We start from the raw sequence: 19705 nt of genomic DNA, 5'->3' as shown, positions 1-19705 counted from the left end.
TAAGCTTGAAAACCATTCTGCTGACTTTCAACAAGTACAGGTTGAGGATTTATAGCATGCAAAGTACTGGGCCAGATGTTTTGAGTGCAATAATGAAAAAGGTACAATCTCTAAATAAGTATGTTTGTAGTCAAGAGGAACAAAGCCTTCGTTACCTGCACAAAGGAAACTGCTAAGAATTGTAGGAACAGAACATGTTATGGGAATTTAGGACAGAGGGAGAGACACCTCAATACCTTGCTCAAGTAGAAGGAATAGCTTGAGAAAGGTGTTGAGGTGAGAGAATTAGAGGTCAGTTCAGGAAATCACAGGCAGCTTTATAGGACCAGAAAATTTGCTAAGAGTGAAACTGTGGAGAAATTTGAGTGCTGGGCTAAGGCATTTAGATATAATTATATCTTCAACTAAGAGCTACTGAAGATTCTTGAACTGATGTATTTGACCAGATCTGTATCTTGGGAAGACAATTTTGTAAGGATCCCATATCTGATTCCTCTTCATCATACCTGCCCACATGATCTTTCTCATCTGCTTCTACTCACTGGATCAAGCCCCTTCCTTACCCTCCACCTCTGAATACTGAGTCATTACATCTGTATGCTCAGAAGGGCTCTGTTTAACTTGATGCCTGATTTTGGGGAGAGGGTGTTATTCCTTGGTATCTGATTCAGCTGGGCCTCCTACTCACAGTGACCCAGGGTGGCATCTGCTTGCCTGTCTAGTCTGGGACTTTCTTTGGTGAAGTTTTATTATCTTTCTTTACCTAAATGTCATCTTTTCTGCATTGCTCTCCCTTCTTTCTGACAAGGTGCAGACCTGCTGACAAATAGGGTTTACAGCCACATTCGTTTGTTGATGGAGTTACACCAGGTCTGATAGCCTTTGTATTAAATAATGAATCTTTGTTAGCTTCATTAAGGTTGGGAAAAACACTATAGATCCAAAAGATAAAGAGGTCTTTTCAGGGCTTCATCTTCATTTCCTCAAAGAGATGATCACGTTAGTATACCGTGACTCAGGCACAAACTCCAAAGCAGCTTCTACTCCAAAGCTCCTAAGCAGTCTTAGTAATAAATGGTGGCTTTTCCCACCCTGCAGGCTTTTCAGGATGATGGAGCTAAAGGTCAACATGTGAGGTAGCCTGGAATCCATCCCTGCATGGAGCAGAAGATGGGAACAACCCTAGAAGGTGGAAGAATCACTTAGACAGACGGAGGAAAGGGCACCTGAGTCAAGCTGGGGAGAAGGATCCACAGTTTCAAATCAAACAGAAAAAGTCCTCTTTGAAGCAACAGCTTTTCTCTCCAGCCTCATTTCCTCCCTGTTTGCCCCAACTCCCAGGTCCCTGTGCTTCTGCCAGATCAGACACTTTCTTCTTGGTACACACCATGTCCTTTCAGCATTTTAAGACTTCTGCGCATTCTTTTTCCTGGGCCTCCACGGTCTTCCTCATTCTCTACTTGCCAAGCACCCTTTGAGGTAGGTTCACACTCTTCCTCTTTTCCTCCTCTCTACATACACAGTGCTCTGTTCATGTGCTAATAATGGTACTCACCAAAGTGTGTTACAGTGAGATATGCACATCTCCAGTTTGCGAGCTCATTGAAGACAAAACCTCTTTAAACATCCTTTTTATTCGTAAGCCCCAGCAACTTCCCTGACAGAGTTGGTGTTTAATGGCTTTGGCACTCAAAAACAAACAAACAAGTGTGAGTTTGTCCCCATATTGGCAAGCTAAAGCTGGGATAGTGTTGCAAACTCTATTTGCTGAAAAGCATAGATTGCCGTATTTGAATACCCTCTAGGTCCAGGATAGCCAATAAATTTTACCTTGTGCACCAAATTTGATTGGTGGCAATTGCTTAGAAAAGAAGTCAAGGTTGAGTTCAATGAGAGAAGAATGCCATGATCCACATTAGATGTCTCCTGTGGATATGAGGCTGGGGGCACTCCAGGCACATAGTTGCTCTTCTTGCCCTACACAAATGGCCAGGCCACACAGTACTCCAGAGTCTTCAGGTCCTCTCTACACCTGGATGACACCATATCTTACTACTGGGAGGACACACACTGAGTTGTTTTCTCATAGTGGCAACGGTTAGGGAATAAGCCACATATATTCATTTACTAGGCCCTCCTTAAAACCAAAATACATAAGGTATTTTTCTAATGATTCTTGGGTCCAGGGTACAGTTTGTGCCCATCAGAAAATATCCAGTGAACATCTCTCAGAAATTCAACATATGAACCTTGTTATCAGCAGCAAATTCATACGGGCCTGCAGCAACCTAAATCCTTGCCTCCTCAGAAGAAAGAATTCAACTAAGGGGCATAAGGTAGAAGGAGAGACCGGGGCAAGTTTTAGAGCAGGAATGAAAGTTTATTAGCAAGCTTTAGAGTAGGAACAAAAGGAAGGAAAGTACACTTGGAAGAGGGCCAAGCGGGCAACTTGAAAGACAAGTGTGCAGTTTGACCTTTTGACTTGGGGTTTTATACATTGGCATACTTCCGGGCTCTTGCGTCCCTTCTCCCCTGATTCTTCCCTTGGCATGGGTTGTCCATATGTGCAGTGGCCTGCCAGCACTTGGGAGATGACTATGTGCAGTGTGTTTACCGGAGCTGCACGCATGCTCACGTGAGGCATTCTTCCCTTACCGGTGGAATGTCCCTGGAAAGTCATATGTCAGTTAAACTCTGCCATTTTGCCCCTCAATGCACTTGCTTGAGCCCATTTGCCTAACTCCTGAGATCTTATCAGGAAGCTGCTGATCACCAGTTTCAAGTTTTTTCTATCTATAGGGAGACTGCCTTTCCCTGGCACTGACTGTGACCTATTATTATTTTAGAGAGACAGTTAACTGCCTGCCTGCCCATCACCTGATGGTTACCTGACATTCCTGGTCAGACCCCTCTCCTGCCCTGCTCATGCCTGACTAGCTACCTACTATAACAGCATTATAGGCTTCAGTTTGCTGGGTATGCCTCCCAAAAACTGTTGGGACCTGCTAACAAATGGGGTTTACAGCCACCTTGACATTTTCTAATTTGTAAACTGAAGCGTACAGCATAGCAAAATTAAAAAGAAAAGACTTTAAAGAGAGCACAGCCAGGTTTAAAAGTCAAGCTAAAAAGTGATTATCACTCCCGCTCTCTAACCAGCTGAGGTATCCAGCCTGCCCCAGACCACCTAATAAAACCATAAGCCAGGTCAAACCCACCAGCAACAAAGCCTCTTTTAACGAAGCAGGCCTTGGCCTCGGAGGCTGGAGAATCCCCCGGGGTCTTCAGCTGAGCCAGATTAAGGGGTAGAGCAGTTGGGTCTCAGATCTAAAGGGCACTGGAACATCACTGGGGAGCTGGAAGCATTGCAGGGTGAATAAAATTCACTGGAAATGACATTGAAGGTGGAGAAAATTGCAACCTCTGGAACTTCTGTGAGGTAAGCATTGCATGTCATTGGAAAGGAGGCTTTGATTAGCTGTTTGAGATGGGGTTTGGGAGGTGGGTAGAGACTCCAAAGGTTATGCTCGAATACTAACAGGTGGCCACAAAAATCTATTCCACGGAGAATTGGTCCAGTGAACTGTAGAGCGGACTGCTTTTTGCTTGCAGCCAAAGGGAGGTAAGAACGGCCGCCACCAGGCCACTTTCTCCTCTCCTCAGTACTCAGCCTCTCCTATAGATGAAGGAGATCCATGCTATTTATCTTCCCAGAGCACCCGATTATTAACCTTCCCAGGGTTAACCCTATCCCACCCTTGATGTGGAGTCCGTGGTAGGGAGGAGGTCCTGGGACAAGAAGGAACCCATGGGTGTAGAACCCCCATGGAGAAGCCAGAGATGGGCCTGACTAGAGAAGAACCCCAGGAATCACGGGGCAAGACCTCCCAGAGGCAGCAGCAATGCTTTCTCTCCCCCAACTACTAGGTTCAGCTTCCAATCCAAACAATGTGATCCAGACAGGAATCCTGTTTTAAAAATTAGAGAATGGTTTTGATAGCAAAAGCCTGGAAAGACCAAAATGTTCTTCAACTGCAGCTGGGTGAATAAATGATGGCATTCATGCCACATACCCATAAGAAAAGAATAAGGTGGTCTACAGGTGCTGATATGGCATGATCACCAAGACACTAATAAATAAAAGCAAATTGCAGAGCCGTATGTAAAGTATTATCCCATTTGTGTGTGTGTGTATATGTGTGTGTGTGTGTGTGTGTGTGTATAACGATGCACATTTACCTATATGCAAACAATACATCTGGAAAGTGACCAGGGAAACAAAGTGTTGCCTCCAGATTATGAGACTGAAGCCACAGGTAGGAGGGAGGACAGATGAGAATTTTACTTTCATTCATTCTCTTTTATACTGTTGTGATGGGAGAGGCAGTTATTCTGTACCTACAAATTCAATACTAAAAACAAGCTCATATTTTATTGAAAAAAGAAGTCCCAGGCTGTTCGGCCACCAAGGGGCCAAAATTCTCTTGCATGCCTTCTATTTCTAAAAACAAAATTGCCACAACAAAGGGTGTTGTTGGATTGAGCTGTGCTCTGCAAGGGGATTGGCCTCTGGAGCGGAGAGCATGGCATCTGCTCAATGAGTTGGAGGGAAGAGAATCCCTGCTCAGTCTCTGGCTTGCCAACTCTCCTCTCAGGCATTGAGGCTGAAGCCTTGGGCCTGTCTGTGAACACTTTGGGTCTGTTGTATCCAAGCATCCACTAAGCCTGCATGTGTCTACCTAGGAGCAAGAGTTAGCCCTCTCCCATTCTACAAGGCAAAGATTTACACTTCCCTGTGCAAGAGAATGGGATATAAAAGTTGGGATGCCTGACCCTGGACCTTTATAATAGAGGCTGTTACATTTCTCAGTCCTTGCTTGCAACTTGGAATAGTCATGTGACATAATTGTAGGCAATCAGATGTAAGCAGAAGTCATTCAATGATACTTCTCCAGGTGTAGCTGGAAGACACCCTTTTTATCCTCTTCTCTTCCCTTTATTCATGCCTGAAATGTAGATAAGATGACTGGAGCTCCAGCAGCCATCTTGAGATAATGAGGAAGAGGATCACACCCTAGGGATGGTCAAGTGAAAGCCAAAAGGAACCTGGGACCCAGATGATTGCCAACCTCTGGCTCTCTTTTATGTAAGCAATAATAATAAATCTTTAATCGATTTAAACCACTTCTGTTTTTTAGGATTCTGTTAACAAGTAGCTGAATACAACTCCTGATTGAACAGGCTGTTCAAAAGGAGAAGAAAGAGGAAGAGGAAGAGGCAGAGGAAGAATTGAGTCATCCCCAAGCTTGCTAATAAGCCTCAGATTGCCCAGTTTTATAGCTGACAATGGGTCACCCAGTAAGGTGGCACAGCAAGGATTAATTCAGAATCTCTGGTATGCTCTCTGGGTTCAGCCTGATGTGTAAAAAGCTATAATACAACACTATTATTCATAGGATCTTATCATTCCAACAGGTCCTGCAGGGAAGGATGGACATTGGACTCTACTTCTCTACCCTGTTCTCCCACCACGCACATGAAGACACAAAAGTATACACACATGCAAATGCATGTGGAGCACACATGCTCACATCTTCACATATGTACTGCTGCTTTTAATCTGCTAAAAGGTCCTGACCCCACCTCTGCCCAAGACCTTTCTCCATCACCTCCACAAGACCAGGTCTTACCATGAGTTGTTTGGCAAAGGCACCCAAATAAGAGACAACATAAGTATCAGGAGGGGCAGTGAAGTGTTTGCTGAGTCCCTGTAGGGACTGCAGCCTTTATTATATATGCTTCATATTTTGGCACTGAGTTATACATTGACTGTTTTTCATATTCCTGGACACATATCAGTCTTATCACCTATACAGCCAATAGTCACCCCAAGGGGGGACTGGGTTTTCTAAAGCAGTGGTTCCCAAATGTCCACCCATGTACCACTTGCATCAGACTCATTTGGAACATTTGCCAAATTTTTATTCTCAGGCGATGGAATCAGACTTTCTACTGGCAAGACCATGGCATCTGTATTTTTCCTAAGATCACCAAATGATTCGTGTAGTAGAACTTTTCAGGGCTTGCCTATACTAATTCTTCTTTCCCCCTAACCAAAGAAGACCACAATGATTCTGCTTTTGCAAGTTAGATGGGCCATAGTGTTCTGGCAAATGGGCTGTGAGTGGAAATGCCATGTGTCACTTCTGGGTCGGGGATTTAATTATTACTGCAAGACCCTCTCCTCCTCTGCTGCGGGAGGAGCCTCCTGCTTAGACAGTGAAGAGAACCCATAGCTTCCTCCTTGTCCCAGGACTTCTTCCCCTTCACTGACTCCACATCAAGAGTAGGACAGGGTTGACCCATGAAGGTACCCTAGGAAGATACTTAACACAAAACAAAAACTATAATAACTGTTTGATAAAAATTTGTTGAGGCTGGGTGTGGTGGCTCATGCCTAATCCCAGCATTTTGGGAGTCCAATGCAGGAGGATCACTTAAGGCTAGGAGTTTAAGACCAGCCTGGGCAATATAGTGAGATCCTGTCTCTATTCTTTTTTAACTAATAGAAAAAAAACCTTGAAAGTAAAAAAAAAAAAAGAAGTGGGAAGGGACAGAAGTAAGAGAAGAGAAAGCAGTTTGTTTTAGTGTCTACACAGCAAACCAGCCATTGAGAACATATTATGCATTTGTAATAGTAAAACAGAAACTCCAGCTCCTTTGAGTTCTATAAAATGCAAATTTGCCCAAGAAACAAAGTAAGGAAGTAACTTCAAGGGAGTCATCCCCATGAAGCAGCCTCCAATTTAAATGGAGTATATTCATTAGAATGTCACATTGGTGAGCCATCTGTTGTTCATTGCGTAGCCATGGCGAGGGACTGAGCAATCACTATCCCTCAAGAACATTTTCAGTCTGCATTCTAACATCTTGACTCAAGCTAAGGAGGTGTCTACTTCCTGCTGCAAAGGAATCCAGTGAGTCCAGGAAGGTTACCATTAGCAACTGCCTTAAAGACAAGATGGGGACTTGGAACATTACATTGCCAGGTGCCCGGGGTCAATCCTGTGGAGGGAGATATCTTCCAAAAGCAGGGGACATTAATCATTATCAGAATCATTATCAGAACAAACCTGCCCTTGGGAATCCCCTACACAGTGCAGAGTTGGACTTCCAGGTTAGATTCTCAGGAGTTCGTAGCTTGCAGGGGTGTAAACTACACCTGCAATCCCATGACCCCTGCATCTTTTAGCGGAATGTTTTCCAATCGCTTCCTTGGAGCAATTGCTGATCATCTACTATGTCTGGAACATAAAACTAGAAGCTGGGGCCGAGATGTATTAATCTCAGTCCCTGCATGCAAGAGTTCTACCATCTAGTTGGGAAACAAAACATATGCATTTGACAATAAACACACAGTTCTACAATGTTAACTGCCAACTCTACTGTCCAGAGCCCACATGTCTGGAGAGGGCAGGGAAATACAGGATGAAGATAAACTGCAAAATAACCTTAGCAGAGAGTGTGATCAGAGCCAACACGTGAGATCATAAGGGTCACAATAAGGACAAGAAATATTGTCTGAGCTTGAGAAGAAACATTCTTCACCAAGGAGAAAAAAGGATGAGATTGAGACAAGTGCCACTTGGCAAAAGGAAGGGTGGAGACAGAGATTACACATTCAGTTTGGTGAAGCTGCACTCTCCCTATGAGATTAATAATTTTTAATAGCATCTGGATGATATGCTTCTAGATACATTCTTTCACTCTGGGTCCCCTGGCACCACCTATGTCTTGGGTCCTCGCTTTTCACTCTTCATTTCCACTGAAGCCCTCCAGCGCATATACAAGGCATTTTCAAAACAAATGGCATGATGAGGGGGAAGGAGAATGAGCTTGAATCCCAACTCTCTCACTTGCTGGTTGTGAAATGGGGAAAAGACTTAACCTCGCTGAACCCAGTTTCCTCTGCTGTAAACTGGTGACTGTGGTAGAGCTATCATAAGGATTCAGTGAGAATAGGTGTGGAACCCCCCAAACAGCAACGGGGAGAGTGGTGCTGAATCAATGACAGTTATGATTATTTCTGCTCAGGTGTACAGCTTTGTTAGAAAAGAGGAAAATGTGACTAGCCAACGTCTTTCCCCCAGGGCTCCTGCTCTCCAGAGAACCCCATGAGACAGCAGAGCTACCATGAGAGCTGATCAAGTGCTCTCAAGTGGCAGGCACTGTGTCTGAGTATCTGCAGATCCTAAGTCCCAAAGACAACTCCACAGTCCTCATCCACAGAAACTTATTGGAAAAATGGGTCTTTGCAGATGTGATTAAGTTAAGGATCTCGAGATGGGGAGATCATCCTGGGTTAGCTGGGTGGGCCCTAAACACCATCAAAAGTGTCCTTATAAGTAAGAGGCAAAGATCGGCTAGACACACACAGAGAACAAGACAATATGAAAGTGGAAGCAGATATCAGAGTGATGCAGCCACAGCCAAGGAATGCTGGCAGATACCAGAACCTGGAAAAGTCAAGGAATGGCCCCTCCCTTAGAACCTCCAGAGGCAGTGTGGCCCTGCCAACACGTTCAGTTCAGACTTCTGGCCTCCATAACTGGGGGAGAATGAATTGCTGTTGTTTGAAGTCACCTAGTTTGTGGTAATATGTTATAGCAGCCACAGGGAACTAATACACCCTCAAAGCAAGTACTATCGCTATCCCCATTTTACTGATGAGAAAACTGAGGCAAAGAGAGATTGAATTACTCACCCATAAAGTGGGACAAGAATTTTAAATGTAACAGTTGATGCCAGAGCCCAATACTTTACCAGCAAACTGGTCTGCCACGGCATCTCCCTCAGACCAAGGCTGGGCTACACTTGGCTGGGGAAATCCTCCTGATGCCCCCTGATCTCCCTCTCAGGTACAGAAGATTGGTCACCCCACTTCATGGTGTGCTAACCGTTTAAAGCAATGCCTGGAGCATAGTAAATACTCAGTGACACTTAGATAACTTATACTGTCAATGAGTTATCTTTCAGATCCTGCTAACCAGGCCTTGGGGGCCCATCATATGGAGGTGGGGGCCCATCATATGGAGGTGGGAAAAGGAAGACGAGGACTAAGAGGATGCCTGTGAATCCTGAAAAACAGGGGAGAACTGAGGTAGAGGAGGGTAGCAGGGACTGCCAGCTGCCTTGCAATAGTCATGCTCCCCTTCTTTCTTAGTGTCAGAGACAAATTCTATCTTTATTCAGGCAGAAAAGCACACAGCTGAAAGATTATATTTTTTCAAGTTCTCTTTGTGGCTATGCATATCCAATGAGATGTAAGTAAATCAGTTGGGTAGGGTTTCAGTGAGAACCCTTTAAAAGGCAGATGCAGCAAAAATTGTTCTGCTTCTACCTTTTCCCTTCCTCTCTTTCTTCCTGGAATATAGACATGACGGCTGGAGATCCAGCAGCAATCTTGTGACCATGAATGTGCTTGAGGAGGGAAACCACATAGGGTTTAAAGCACATAAATTAAGTATGGTGGATCAGAAATATAGAAAGCCCCTGAGATCCTATTATACCATCTATCCCACCAGCCTTGGACTGCCCACTTCCGGATTCTTCTACAAATGAATACAAAATCCTAATTTGTTAAAGACATTATACTCCAGTCTCTAGTGGCAGCTAGAAACAATCACTCACTGATATAGGATATAACAGCAGCTCCAAGAGATTCATATGGTATCAGTCTAAACAAAATATTTTTGGTGCTGATAAGACAGAAGTTGAGGTTTGAAAGTTACCGTTTGTTTAGACTATGCACTAACCAGATGATATTCTTTTCTTTATTTCAAAGCTCACAAAAACCTCTGTCTCCTCCCTGCTTCCCCTCAGTTGGTCCTTCTTTCAGATAGATGTGTGAGTTCTCTCTCCTACCCGTCCTAGGGCCTGCTTCTTAGAATAGTCCAAGCCCCTTGCCACCCACTGGGCTGATGCAGTGATGTGGCTGGGTCAACTAACAGACCCTACAAACCTGGGGTTTGAACAGTGGCTAGCCTCATTTGTGTTTAAGCGCAGTTCCACCCATGAGTTAGCATCCATGAAAACCCTGCATTTCACTGGGAAGAAAATGCCAGAATGTGTGTTGATTGTCTAATGGGGTCTATGGTGAGAACTGTGGCTTCAAATAAGATGACCCCACTCTAGTTCCATTAAAGACCAGGCTTTACCACCAAACACACACCTTAATTAAGCACTTTATGAGCCTGAGCAGGACTGGTATAAATAGATCAAAATACTGACACCATCCCCAGGCAACTCAAAGGAGCCTGGTGCCCCCATTTACTCCAGGGAGGAGGAGAAGAAGTATATTTATCTGGAGAAAATATTCCTAAATAGAATCTAACTCCTAAATCCTATACTTTCTAGGAAACATTAGTGATTACAGACTCAGTTATATTTTTGAACCCTATAATCAAGCAAAGGTACCAAGTAGGAAAATTAAATTGCACCATCTAAGGGCTACAGAGTCTCAGTGAAATGATTTCAATTCATTTCTGATCTCATCCTTGTGCATCAGGATGTGCCTAAGTTTGGTTTCCAAATGTTTTTACATTACCGAAACTTTGGCACCCACCATCTTTCCCCCAGATTTTTGCCCATTCCCCTTATTCAAAGATGAAGCAACTAGAACAACTCATTCGATCAGGTGATTCGTTTTTACTTCAATGATTTTGAATGCCTGCCCTATGCTAGATCCTCCATGGGGTACTGTCAATGACAAAGCTCATGTAGGGAAGGGGGACTATTAAATTTATGGCCAAACTTCTTATCTATCATCATGGTGTTTTACTGCAGCTGCAGACATGACTGATGTACATCAAGCAATTAGAGGGCAATGCAGAGGGAAGAAAATGCAGTGTCTAAGTTCATGATAAAGACCCCAAGCTCCATGAGTGGTTAGGAAGGAAACAGATCAGAACAAGCCAGGGTCATGGGGGAAAGCTTCATGTATGAAGTGAGGAATTGGAGATAATTCTTAAAGGACAGGGGAAAAAATGGAGAAAGAAAAATACAGACTACTTCAAAAGTTGTCACATAGGTCCACAATCAGTCCCATGTCTTCTCTAACTCTAATTTCTAGGACTGAACATTTGCAAATCATCTGTCTCCTTTCATTCACCATTGCAAAAATCTTTCTAGAACTGGCAAGTCAGGTAAGATATTTTTCATTCGGTTTCAAAATTATTTCTAATGCTTTGGCATTACACTTCTCAAGTGACTCTATGGATTACATTTCAACTCCCTTCTTACACAGATTAAAGGAAGTGATATTCAGAGAGATTATGTGACATGTTCAAGATTACACACCAAGTTGGGCAAAGCAAGTGCTAGAAGTCAGGTCTCCAGATTTCTATTTCAGGTTCTTTCCACTCATGGTGGAATTCTGAGCACCTGGCTCTCCTCGTCCTTTAAATATCAGACATTTACTCTATAAACTCTGGCAGGTATTTAACCTCAGAGACTTGGTTCCTGGTTCATAAAATGAGAATAATATCTGCAAGCAGTAATGAATTGAAAAATCCCTCATAGAATTTTTGGGTCAGAACAAATGTCCATACACAGTTATAGTGACATGGGCATTTTAGGAAGAAGACAGAATTTCTGTGCGTGTTAATCTTATGGAAAAGCAATCCAGTATCACATTTAAACGCTATATTCATTACACTCAGTGTACACATTTTCAATATTCTTATCCCCAGTAGCTGCTCACATTGACCGTTTCCTACTGAGCCCTCTCTGAGAATAGCAGAGCTCTATTTGTAGAGAAGGCTCCTGGCATTTTGGGTACCCTTTCAATCCCATAGCTATTCATCACAGTAAAGACACCACCACCAATGGTCAGCAGATGTGGGATTGAAAGCAATCAAGAGTTTCCTTTGGAAATAGCCCTGCAGACATTATATTTCCTGGTTCAAAGCTTAAGGAAAAGTCTTCCTTGGCAGCTTGTCTGGCATAGGCTTTATCTTTGGTAAACAAAACATGACTATACCACCTTGGTGTTGTTAGAAAACTTGGAAGCTGTATTTCCAAGTCAACTGTATCTTTGGTCTTTCCTCAAAGACAAGGGGCCCCGGCTCTTAAAGACTTTTTGCTAGGCCCTGTGCTGTTCCTGAGTTTTATCAACTAAACTCATCTTTAGGAAATGGAACATGGATGCTGAATGCAATGGGTTCTGCCTATCAGAAAAGAAGCAAGCATTCAAATATCCAACAGAGTTTGCCAAAACATCTCAAAAGATGTTCTACTAACCACAAAGTTGAAAATAGCATGGCAGCTTCTGGAGTCAGGAGGTGACTTCAGAGGGAGATCCATGAAACAAACTAGATAGTTAAGATATTAGGCCCTGGAGGGGGCAGGGAGCAAGGGTTATTTTGTGCCCCAAATTAAAAATCAGGAACATAGAACACCGTGGCACCATCTCACCTAGCTATGCTATGGGTTCTGGGATAAGATATTGCCCTCAGCATGAATGACTTGGAGCTGGAATAGACTTTTTACCAGTGAAAGAGCTATCTCTAAGTAGACTCAAGGAAACTCTGAAAATAGCAGGCAAATCTCCTGTGACTTCCCTCTCTTTTAAACATTGAAAAACATGACTTAGCTTACTCATCTTCAATTATGATGCTTCATTCCAAAAATACAAACTAAGAAAACACTGTGTTTTAACAGTAAGGAATTCCTGAAATTTCTCAAATCTTCATCCCAAGTATTGTCATTTATAAACAAACAAACAAACAGAATCCCCCAGAAGTTACTAGTAGTGCCTGGTGAAAATTGTCAAACACCTGGTTGTGTATATGCCTCTTCACAGGCAAGGCTGTTAATAGGTGGCTCAACAAATATATGGAGCTATGAATATCTCTTCCAAGTTACACACCCATCCATACTAGGGATCTTCAAGCAAAAAACCAAAACATCTTCTCTTGGTCTAGATCAACTCACCCCAATTACAAGTACCCAAGAAATACAACCTTCCCCATGCAGAGTCAAAAAGAGGCCAAACCTGGGAGTCAAAGAGGACCCTAAGTTCACTCACTTGTCTTCCGTGAAACTTTTCCCAGTAATAACATTCTTCCCTTGGGGTACATAGTTCCAGTATTCTTCCACAATCCCAATGTAGTATGTTCTGGTAACTGCGCCAACCAGCCCAGACAGACCCAGGAATGTGAGGAGAAAGATGCAGCCAGCCGGCTGCTTCCGAGGCATTTGTGGATGTAACGCAAGCAAGCAGGCAGCCTGCACAGGGGACAAATCTGTTGGTCCCTCCCCCTCACTCAGCTCCTCCTCCTCAGGTAGCTTGGGGTTGGGGCAGAGGCAGAGGTTGAGGACTTGCATAAGCAAAGCAAGCTCAATGCGGGCGTTACTTTGACAACAACACTTTTGCCAGCCATCCAGGAAATGTGTAACTGGCTTATTTATTTACTGCCCAAGCCAATAGGCCTGTTTCTGTAAGTTTCGGTACCATGCTCTGACATCAGTCATTTGTCAGCCAGGATGACAGTATGACAACTTGGGCTGATGGCTTTCCCCCACCCCTTCTGCTTCTTTTCTTTTCCACACCTCTTACAGGAACACATTAAAATCTGAAAAGTGAGCTGGCCTGAGTGGAGCATCAGGAAATACTCCAGGCACTAAAGAAGGCCTCATCTCTGCCAGGACGGTAGAGGAAGTGACATAATCACCATCCAGCTTGTTTTATGAGGCTACATGAAACCACAAACTAACATCATAAAGTTCATTACAACAACATAAAACTCCACTAATCCTTCATTGGCTCGTGTGCCATCTCCCCCATATTCTCTCAAATCCTACCAGCAAAAATGAGAAGGTTGACTACTCAGGTCAGCCAAAGTGTTAGTGGCCACCACCTCCACACAGGGAGCCGCCTTTCTTGGGATAAATGAAAATGATGATGGGGGAGTACCCTTCAGACACATGGAGACAAAATTCAGTAACAGGTGAAAAAGGCTGGGCCATTCTTCTGTGCCTATCTAATCTGTGTCCCAGAATCTCAGTATTGATAGAGACCTTGATCAACCTTGGAAGAGAGGTTGATCCCCATGCAGAGTTACTCTTGAGGGAACAGCCATGGAACGAAGGAAACAGCCTCCTGGCCTTTGAAGTTGGTCAGACCTGGGTTTGAATGTGAGTTCCTACCACCTTCTAATTTAGTGGCATGGAGGAATCACTTAACATTATTGAGCTGGAGACTATAGAAGAAGGATTGAGGGATTCTTAAGGAACTTTTTAAATGATGATGTCTACAAAGTGCCTATCCCAGTCCCTAGCATAGGGTAGGTACTAAATAAGTGTTAAAGTCCTTCTTCCTCATTCATGCCCTCTAAGAGAGACTGTCAACCTGTGTACCCACAGACTTGCATTTCCCCACAGTCTTCAGCTTTCTTGCCACTATTCTTTGCCAAAGTCCTATGTGCCATGCCTTCTACCTGTCTCAAGTAAGAGAATTATTTTTCTTTAAACTGTAGCTACCCTATAAATGTCCCATAGCACAGTTTGTATTAACATTCATCTTAATTAATAATAGGCCAGGGACAGTGGCTCAGGCCTATAATCCCAGCACTTTGGGAAACCAAGGCAGGCGGATCACCTGTGGTCATGAGTTCGAGACCAGCCTGGCCAACATGGTGAAACCCTGTCTCTACTAAAAATACAAAAATTAGCCGGGCGTGGTGGCATGCACCTGTTACCCCAGTTACTTGGGAGGCTGAGGCAGAAGAATCGCTTGAACCTGGGAGGTGGAGGTTGCAGTGAGCCAAGATCACACCACTGCACTCTAGCCTGGATGGCAGAGCAAGACTGTCTCACATTAAAAAAAAAAAAAAAAAAAAAGGTTTGGGGAATTTGGAAATGTCCCAAATCAAATATCTTGTTGCTTATATCCCAGAGAAGCTGGTTATTTTGGGCCTATCAAAAGCATTATTAGGACATATTCCCTCTTTTTTGCACAGAAGGAAAAAAAAAGGTATAAGTGATACAGCTCAAAGAGACAAAAGAGTTAACTTTCCTGCCCAAGATACTGAACACGTGTAATTAAAACCCAGGAGAAGGCATTATCTAACTTCTGATTCAAAAACTAGATCTGCAGAATAGATCAGGTCAAGAAATCTGAGTCACTGTAGCAGATGAAGTCAATGCATTTACTCTGTTTGTAGCAGAGAACTTCCTTACTGAGAGCCAAAAGAGGGAAAGAGTTTATTAAAAACAATGAAATAGGGTTCTGGAAAGCTCTCTCAAATTCTTCCTTATCCTAGGACAGTAAAGGTGTTACTCAAAGAGCATTTGAATGCCATAGGAGCTAAAGAAAAGAAACTGGTATGAGACAATGCAGTGTTCCTATAATACTCATTTCGGAAAGTCCACAGTTCCATGCCCAATGTGTTTGATAGTGTCTAAATTTTATCAGGAAACCTGTGAATTATAATGTCAACACTCATTTTTGAAAACACGCAGTTACATACAAGATGTGTTTGACAACTTAAAATTTGATTAAGTAACCTGTGTAAGTAATAATGTTAACAAATACTTCCAACTCCGTTGAACACTATTCTGACATGTTTTTTAAAGTTGAGAAACCCATTTATCAAGCATTTATTATGTGAGATGGCCAGTTCTAGATATTCACTCCATGCCTCAAAACATTCACCAGTTTTCAGATATGGTAAATTTGACACCATGCATCAATAGCAGAGAAAGATAATCCTGGGTTAAATCATATTTATTTGAAATTATGGTACAGACATACCTCGAAGATATTGCAGGTGTGGTTCCAGACCACCACAATAAAGCGAGTATCAAAATTAAGTTGAATCATATGGATTTTTTGGTTTTCCAGTGCATATAAAACTTATGCTTAGGCCACGTACAGTGGCTCACAGCTGTAATCCCAGTACTTTGGGAGGCCAAGGTGGGAGGATCACTTGAGGCCAGAAGTTTGAGACCAGCCTGGGCAACACGGCAAAACCTTGTCACCATAAAAAATACAAAAAAATTAGCCAAGCATGGTGGGGTGTACCTATAGTCCCAGCTACTCAGGGGGCTAAGGTGGGGGGATCATTTGAGCCCAGGAGGTCGAGGCTGTAGTATACCAAGATCACACCACTGCACTCCAGCCTGGGTGACAGAGTGAGACCCTATCTAAAAAAAAAAAAAAAAAAAAAGTTGTGTTTACACAATATTATAGTCTAGTAAGTATGTGTGCAATTGCATTATGTCTAAAAAATGTACATACCTTAATTTAAAAACACCTTATTGTTTAAAAATGCTAACAATCATCTGAGTCTTCAATGAGTCAATCTTTTTGCTGTGGAGGGTCTTGCCTCAATGTGGATGGCTGCTGACTGATCAGGACGGTGGTCACTGAAGGTTGAGGTGGCTGTGGCAATTTCTTAAAATAAGAACAATAAAGGTTGACACATCAATTGATTTCCTTTCATGAAAGATTACTCTGTAACGCATGATGCTGTTCAACGGTATTTTACCAACAAAAGAACTTCTTTCAAAATCGGAATAAATTTTCCCAGCCCTCCTCCTGCTTTATCAGCTAAGTTTATGTAATATGCTGAATCCTTTGTCGTCATTTCTACAATATTCACAGCATCTTCACCAGTAGATTCCATTTCAAGAAACCACTAGCTTTGTTCATCTATAAGAAGCAACACCTTATTCATGTAAATTTTATTATGAGATTGCAGCAAGTCAGTCACATATTCAGGCTCCACTTCTAATTGTAGTTCACTTGCTATTTCTACCACATCTGCATGTACTTCCTCCACTGAAGTCTTGAACCTCTCAAAGTCATCCATGAGGGTTTGAATCAACTTCTTCCAAACTCCTGTTAATGTTGATATTTTGACCTTCTCTCATGAATCACAAATATTTTTAATAGCATTTAGAATGGTGAATTCTTTCCGGAAGGTTTTCAATTTACTTTGCCCAGATTCATCAGAGGAATTATTATCTGTGGCACCTATAGCCTTAAGAAAGGTATTTCTTAAATAATAAGACTTGAAATTCAAAATTACTCCTTGATCTATGAGAAACCGAATGGACGTTGTGTTAGCAGACATGAAAACAACATTCATTTCATTATACATTTCCATCAGAGCTCTTGGGTCATTGTTAATGAGCAGCAATATTTTGCAAGAATTTTTTTTTTCTTAGCAGTAAGTCTCAGCCCTGGGCTTAAAATATTCAGTAAACTATGCTGCAAACAGATGTACTGCTGTCCAGGCATTATTATTCCATCTAGGGAGCATAGACAGAGTAGACTGTACATAATTCTTAAGGGTCCTGGGATATTTGGAATGGTAAATGAGCACTGGCTTCAACTTAAAGGCACCAGCTGCATTAGCACCTACTAGGAGAGTTAGCCTATCCTTGGGCCAGGCACAGTGGCTCATGCCTGTAATCCCAGCACCTTGGGAGGCTGAGGTGGGAGAATCACTTGAGTGCAGGAGTTTGAGACCAGCCTGGGCAAGATGGTGAGACCCCATCTTGTAAAAACAAATAAAAACAAGAGTGAGCCTATCCTTTGAAGCTTTAAAACCAGGCATCGACTTGTCCTCTTCTTCTACTATAAGGATGTTTGGTCTACATTGAAAATTTATTGGCCTAGTGTGGTGGCTCATGCCTGTAATCCCAGCATTCTGGGAAGCCAAGGTGGGCAGATCACTTGAAGTCAGGAGTTCGAGACCAGCCTAGCCAACATGGTGAAACCCATCTCTACCAAAAAATACAAAAATTCGCGAAACGTGGTGGCACACGCCTGTAATCTCAGCTACTCCAGACGCTGAGCTGGGAGAATCACTTGAACCCAGGAGGCTGAGATTGCAGTAAGCCAAGATCCTGCCACTGCACCCAGCCTGGGAGGCAGAATGAGATCCTGTCTCAAAAAAAAAAAAAAAAAAAAAAGAAAAGAAAAAGAAGAAAAAACAAAAAAAATGTATTGTATAGTTTAGCCACCTTCATCAGTTATCTTAGCTAGACCCTCCAGAAAACTTGCTGCAGATTCTCCATCAGCACTCGCTGCCTCATCTTCACTTCTGTGTTATGGAGATGGCTTCTTTCCTTAACCCTCATGAATCAACCTCTCATAGCTTCAGACTTTTCTTCTGCTACTTCTTCATCTCTCTCAGCCTTCAAAGAATTGAAAAGAGTTAGGGCCTCACTCTGAATTGGGCTTTGGTTTAAAGGAATATTGTGACTGATTTGGTCTTCTATCCAGATCGCTAAAACTTTCTCCATATCATCAATAAGGCTTTCTTAGCATGCATGTGTTCACTGAAGTAACATTTTAAATTTCTTTCAAGAATGTTTCTTGCATTTGCAACTTTGCTAACTGTTGGGCACAAGAGGCCTAGCTTTCAGCCTGTCTCAACTTTTACCATGACTTTCTCACTGTGCTTAATCATTTCTAGCTTTTGATTTAAAGTAAGAGATGTGCGACTCTTTCACTTGAACACATAGAGGCCTTTGTAGAGTTATTAAATTGGCCTAATTTTGACATTGTTGTGTCTCAGGGAATAGAGAGGACTGAGGAGAGAGAGTGACAGGAGAATGGCAGCCAATGGAGTGCCAAGACCAGCTCTGTCATGGAGAACCTAACTCAGTGGTGTTAGAGAAATTAAAGACACACTCTCAGAAATATAGAGTATGGAGTGGGAAATCAGGGTCTCACCGCCTTCAGAGCTGAGACCCTTGAACAGAGATTTACCCACATATTTATGGACAGCAAGCTAGTGATAAACATTGTTTCTATAGATTATGGATTAACTAAAAGTGTTCCTTATGGGAAATAAAGGAATGGGCCAAAGTAAAGGGATGGGTCTGGCTAGTTATCTGCAGCAGGAGCATGTCCTTAAGGCACAGATCGCTCATGCTATTATTTATGGTTTAAGAACGCCTTTAAGCGGTTTTTCGCCCTGGGTAGGCCAAGTGTTCCTTGCCCTCATTCCAATAAACCCACAACCTTCCAGCGTGGGCGTCATGGCCATCATGAATATGTCACAGTGCTGCAGAGATTTTGCTTATGGCCAGTTTTGGGGCCAGTTTATGGCCAAATTTGGGGGCCTGTTCCCAACAGTGGAGCAGTCATCTCACACACATTTTATCAATTAAGTTTGCTGTTGTATATGAGCATGGCTTGTGGTGCCCCCAAACAATTACAATGGTAACATCAAAGATCACTGATCACAGATCAACATAACAGATATAATGGTAATGAAAAGTTTAAAATATTATGAGAGTTAACAAAATGTGACACAGAGATATGAAGTAAGCACATGCTGTTGGAAATACGGCACAAATAGACTGAGAAATACATTTTGAGAGATCCCAAACTCTGACTGCAAACTTCTGTCAGCTCACGCTCAACTCAGGGTTACCACAAACCTTCAATTTGCAAAAGGCGCAATATCTGTGAAGTGCAATGACACGAAGGGCAATAGGACAAGGTGGGCCTGTGTAGGCTATTTTAAATTAACTTCTATTTTTATTTCAATAGGTTTGGGGGTACAGGTGTTTTTTGGTTACATGGGTAAGTTTTTAGTGGTAATTTCTGATATTTTACTGCAGCCATCATCCAAGCAGTGCACACTGCACTGAATATGTAGTCTTTTATTCCTCACCTCCCTCC

General features: G+C 42.7%; 1 protein-coding gene across 3 annotated transcripts in view; it reads right to left on the bottom strand.

Moving 5' to 3' along the window:
* HEPHL1 (hephaestin like 1) overlaps positions 1-19705 on the bottom strand; it is a 115980-nt gene that overhangs the window by 78511 nt on the left and 17764 nt on the right. The window contains exon 3 of one of the 3 annotated variants that reach the window (XM_050758901.1): positions 16301-16456. The exons of 1 other annotated variant lie outside the window; for it this stretch is intronic. Coding sequence is in view for 1 of the 2 variants with exons in the window: in XM_050758903.1 (XP_050614860.1) it covers positions 13088-13257 (170 nt within the window). In the remaining variant the exon portion in view is untranslated. Of the gene's footprint in view, positions 1-13087; positions 13258-16300; positions 16457-19705 lie in introns of those variants that run through there. One more of the 3 variants, XM_050758903.1, reaches the window with a different exon arrangement.

The sequence above is a fragment of the Macaca thibetana genome, chromosome 14 (assembly GCF_024542745.1).
Source record: "Macaca thibetana thibetana isolate TM-01 chromosome 14, ASM2454274v1, whole genome shotgun sequence".
NCBI lineage: Eukaryota > Metazoa > Chordata > Mammalia > Primates > Cercopithecidae > Macaca > Macaca thibetana.
Note: the sequence above shows the minus strand (reverse complement) of the source record. Positions and strands in the feature narration are given on the sequence as shown.